Source organism: Priapulus caudatus, unplaced genomic scaffold (genome assembly GCF_000485595.1).
Source record: "Priapulus caudatus unplaced genomic scaffold, Priapulus_caudatus-5.0.1 Scaffold1636, whole genome shotgun sequence".
NCBI lineage: Eukaryota > Metazoa > Priapulida > Priapulimorpha > Priapulimorphida > Priapulidae > Priapulus > Priapulus caudatus.
In genome coordinates, this window is record NW_014578697.1 from 21,528 (window position 1) to 27,007 (window position 5,480).

The following is a 5,480-nucleotide window of genomic DNA, read 5'->3' on the forward strand; positions in this document are numbered from 1 at the left end:
TGTGTTGGTTTACCTATGACATATCGGTATTATATACTTCATACAGAGTAGTAGTAGTTAGTGCTGTGGTTTACCTTAATGACTATTGGTATCGATATTAACTGCATACAGAGCCAGATGAGAAGGATACTAGAAGAACCGTTGCTGAAAGGTGATATCTTTTTGGTTTTCGGAAATTTTCCTCCCTCTTCAAAATTTTTCTTCTCTTCTGCGCTTGGACAGCGCATGTATCTTTCTCTCTGTCTGGATTGTGCCGCCAGGTTCACGCGGCAAGGCGCACGGCTGACCGTCTGGAAGTCCTTACGACAGTATTCGCAGTCGCTGGCAGCTATGGCATCCGTGCGCCGAATGCGATTGGCGGTTGCGCACGGATCCCTAGCTGCCAGCGAAATGTCCTACAATCATTTACGTGAGGGGACACAGAGGGTAGCAATTTTGGGACGTCACAGTGTGTGACTTGCTATAAAACTCGTACCGAGTAATCTGTTCGTAACCGAGCTGTGTAGCCCGAAATCACAGAAAGACTGTCTAATTACTTCATTCGCGAACCTTGCAGTAATGCAAACGGCTGTCAAGATCACGAAACACCTAACGGTCGCTCATCGCGCGCCATAACCTCCTCCGCACCGTTTTTTCCCAACGTTTCCAATGGCGCGACGCGCTCGAATACAGGAGTTGGAAAGCAGTTGCTCGCCTGCGCGCTATAGTCCATAGACTGGCACTCTCTCGCACTCTCGGCTTATGGCTTAGTCACTCATGGGCTAATCGCACGGTGGAGCGAGTCCTAGTCTATATATAGACTTGCACTCGCAACCTTCTGAAGAGAGTAGGCCTATATAGAAACATGGAACAATTTTCGTAGTAAATAGATTTCAGTAATTTAGGTTAGCATTATATTTTTATTGAACGCTTCGAAGTGCTGCTGTCTCAGTACTAGCATAGGGGCTATTCTTCAACCCTCAGCAAAGCAGCGTTTCTTGCTAGATCGTCCTATAGTAGGCTCTAGTAGTACTAGTGCGCTTCAAGGATAGAGAACATGCGCTTCCCCAATATTATATGGCCAATGTTGTATGGCGATGGCCAATAAAAAACCAATGTCATTTCATCAATCTAATATTATATCTTATCAATATAATAGACGGTTAGGGTTATGGCTTAGGGTTCGTCATAGCTCTGAGTACTATAGCCGCTTACATAACTGCCGCTCGGAGACGACCGCTTCGACCGCAGATACGGGCCAGCGCGCAGTTAACTGTAAGCGGCTATGCTTACTAGAGCTAGGTTTGTCATCTAGTTACGTCAAGTTAGTTACATACATTACGTAACAGAGTTAGTCATTATTACTTTACTATTAGCCTCTGCGGTCCTGTAGTTACTTCAGCTCTAGTACTATAACTAAGTAGCTGCTTGTAACTAAGTAGTACTACTAACTACTACTGAGTACTAGTAGTAGTAGTAGTAGTGCGGTCTCGGGTACAACCGCATTTTTTGCGCAACGCTTTGTGACAGGTCTCTGTGCCGCTAGTGGCTCGTCTAAACGAACTGATTTGATCGTGTGATGCTGTACCGTGTACGTGGGGCTTGATCTTTGCACGCCGAGCCAAAAACCTTCGCGGGCGCTGCGGGCAAACCAGATGAGACGGAACTCAGTCAGCTTTTCAAGTGTTCCAATTTTTGACTTGGTACGCACGTTCATTGACGCAAAGTATCTCTGCTACACTTAAAGTTATAGTAACATCGAGCGTTACAAATCGACGGCGGGCGCAGTCTAAGCTCTAATTGCCTTCTTTCTGTGGCAAAATTCCTCGCAAGCATCGCTCCAGAGAGACTTCCGGTCGCCCAATCTATGGGTAGCGATTTGAGTATCGGAGCAATAAATTTCACGGCGTGTCAATTTAAAAGGGGATTCAAAATGTGTTTATTGTTACAAAAACAACTACGCGCAACAAAAACAATTACAATTACGCCATTGGAGTTATTTCTCGCCCTACGTCCATAATCAAAAGGTTTGGTCAGCGCCAAACCTCCTGAATTGACGATTAACACCCCGTTTGTTATCATTAACCGTGGAAATGTTTTCGAAATGGTTGGAGCAGGTATGTCGTTACTAAATGCGCCATGTGGCGCTGTTCGCGCTTCGCGCGGATATCTGACTGCACGTCTAGATAGTAGCTAGTGTGAGTGGTGTTACCCTATGACATATGGGTATATATAATTCATACAGAGCTAGTAGTAGTAGTGTGTGGTTTACCCTATGACTATGGTATATATAATTCATACAGAGCTAGTAGTAGTAGTGTGTGGTTTACCCTATGACTATGGTATATATAATTCATACAATAGGCTATGTAGTTAGTTCCTCTCGCTCGTTTAGCCTATTGACATATGGGTAATATAATTCATACAGATGTTAGTAGTATAGTTGTGGTTTTACCCTTATGACTATGGTATATATAATTATACAGAGCTAGTGGTAGACTAGTAGTGGGTGGTTTACCTATGGACTAATGGCGGTATATATAATTTCATACAGAACCTAGTGAGTTAGTAGTGTTGTGGTTTACTTCTTAATGACTGTGTATGATATAATTCATACAGCAGCTAGTAGCAGTAGTAGTGGTTGTTGGTTTACTCTATGCAGCCTCGGACACATAACGGTTGTCCAGATTGCGCGGCGACAAGTGAAAAAGTACTATGTCGAGACAAGTTATCTCTCCTTGCCTAGCTTGCGATCGGGACAACTGAAAAGTTTAGTTGTTTTAATATTCTTTACATCTTCTGAGCCCAGGGCGCTATACGCCACCACATTCTCACTCAACGTTTCAAAGAGTCCCTGAAAAAGTCAGCCGAGACACCCATGTTACTTCCATTCATGATTAGTTCAGAGCATGGCAGCGGCGTTCCTCCTCTCTGGCTGGGGCGCATTGATTTATGTACTGCGGTGGGGGTACGTTGAATAGTCGGTTGGGCATATTCATTAGTGGAATATGGTAGTTGGGGTGCGGCATCCGCTGGAGATGAGAGGATGAACAGCAAACTCTTTCCCTGTGATGATATAGTGTGTGGATAAAATATAAGCGCCTCAGGGTAATGACACCTCAATTCCCAATTGGCTGCCAGGCATGCAAACATAAACTCCGTGTGAATTTCATTACGTTTTTTACATTTGTACTGTATTTAGCTGCGTGATATAAGTAATATTATGTCTATTTAGTTCACCCCATATTTTGCATTGATATATTTGGTACAAACATTTTGGTATTCAAACAAGATTTTTCGTAGCCTCGTCTGATAGAGTCACACCCCTGGATTTTTTAAATTGAAGTTGTGTCATAAAAAGCGGCGGGTTATACTACAAGTAATATACGGTGTATATTATACTGTAATCGTAGTTAATCCACGCACGCACGCATGCACGCCATGTTGCACAATGCCTGATTGGCCCGACGCCAATTGCAGAGTGGATACTGGCAAAAATTGTCGGAGTGGTATAATAATTTATATAAATATATAAAATAATATATTATATTATAATCTGTGGACTATCTATATTGTTATTATGTATTATTATATTTATATAATAGTAGATTCTATATTATACATTCTGATAATATGATAGCACTGGAATTCATATGATGGGACATTAACGCTTCGTACATTTGCACTAAGTACAAATTTTGGACAAAGTAAAACCAAAATTTCGACAAAAAAAAAAAAAAAATATAGTAAAATTGATAGTTTTGTTGCCCGACGGACAACCTAGATCTGAACATAAGCGGTCGCAGGACCTGCTATGATGTGGTATATATAATTCATACAGAGCTTAGTAGTAGTAGTGTGCTGGATTTACCCTATGACTATGAGGATTCAATACATCATTACATTTCGTTTGCACGTTTTTTTCGACTTGTATATCGGTTGTCAGATGAATGTCAATGACACGGAGATTCGCCTGGTCCATTTTTGAAACAGAGTTCTTCAGCAAACTATGGATGTAACTGAAGTATGTGGGGTTGCACATTTGTGGTGTTTTGCTGCTACGTAGAGTTTTTAGTGATAAACTTATCAGGTTTCTAGAATTTCCATATTCACATAAATGTCCACACATGCAATAACAGCCTGATGCACTAACAGAATTTTCGAGGAAACTCCATAGAAGACTCATTAGAACGGTAACTCTTAAATTGCAGTAAGTTGACTTCTAATGCACATATGGCTAATATGTACTACGTTCCCCTACAGCATGAGACAGGTAAGTCTGCTACATGTTCCCCTACAGCATGAGGAAGTAGATAAGTCATATAGCTGATCCCATAAAACATCACATGGCAATTTGCTACTTGTTTACTGTAAGACACAATGCAGATGAAGGCATGTAATATGAAGCAGGTGTGAACAGCATGATCTCATGCTGAAGAAGACAGGTGTGTACACTACCTATTCCTCATTAGACACAAGACAAGTTTGTTATCTATTCCCCATGTAATATTAAGCAGGTGTGCCATTAGCATGTTGCCATATGACAGAGCAGAAGAATCTTAATTACTTTATATCAAATAGTTGATCTCATTTTTGCAGAAAACGCGTGCTCAGCGTCGGCTGACCGATGATGTTGCACACGCTACGAAGCTTCGGCGGCTGCAGGAAGGCGTGGCTACATTTCGTGCGCACACACTCAATATTAACCTGGCACGGATAGGCTGCCGACAGTTGGTCCTCATAGAGGGGGTGAGTATCACTAGCTCACTGAAATGGTGATGGAGTGCAACAGTGTGCTATTATTGCTGACAGAGATCGTGTAAGTGTAGTTGTTAAGGATACTGTCAGGGTTGGTAGGTGATTTTCAGTCGAAATTTCAATACACATTTTATTGTTTCCCCTCGCCAAAAAGGTCTGTGAGGTGGTAAATTTTTTTTGGTGTGTTTGCGCACGTCGAGGTCCTAGCAAAGGGAGCACCGCAGGTACACGCCCAGCTTAGGGGGGGGGGGCATGCCCTCCGGAAAATTTTAGAAAAAATTGTGAAATTTGGTGCTGGTCAGTGAGGTGGTGTTTTAGACAAATTTCTTTGTGGCAGCTGAGAATTTGAGCGAGGCGGCCCGCCTCGCTCGTGTCAATGCAGGGGAAACACTGCATTTTATTATACATAGGCGCCCATGGGCAGCTATGTACATGTAGATATTATGTATGTAGCCTTCCAAACAGTTCAAAATCCCTGCATACGCTTTACCTGGTATAAGCTAACCCTGGAACGCCCTTTAAATAGTGACGTCATGAGCATGTGCCATCCCAGCACGTGAATTATCAGAAACGATGGTACAGCTGTTTCCAACCGTTGTTGCTACGCGCGTTTGTGTACATAGAGTGGGCAGCGAAGCTAAGCTTGAGATAATGGACTTATTTTGTGTATTTATTAGCTGAGCTGACGAAGTCAGATGCAGCTTGTAGAATCACATGATCATGCGTGCGTGCGTGCGTGCGTG

At 42.6% G+C, this 5,480-nt stretch overlaps 1 protein-coding gene across 1 annotated transcript in view; it reads left to right on the forward strand.

The window, feature by feature from the left end:
• LOC106817216 overlaps positions 1-5,480 on the forward strand; it is a 23,417-nt gene that overhangs the window by 9,998 nt on the left and 7,939 nt on the right. Inside the window, 1 exon segment of the mRNA XM_014821877.1 lies at positions 4,579-4,728. Coding sequence (XP_014677363.1) covers positions 4,579-4,728 — 150 coding nt within the window.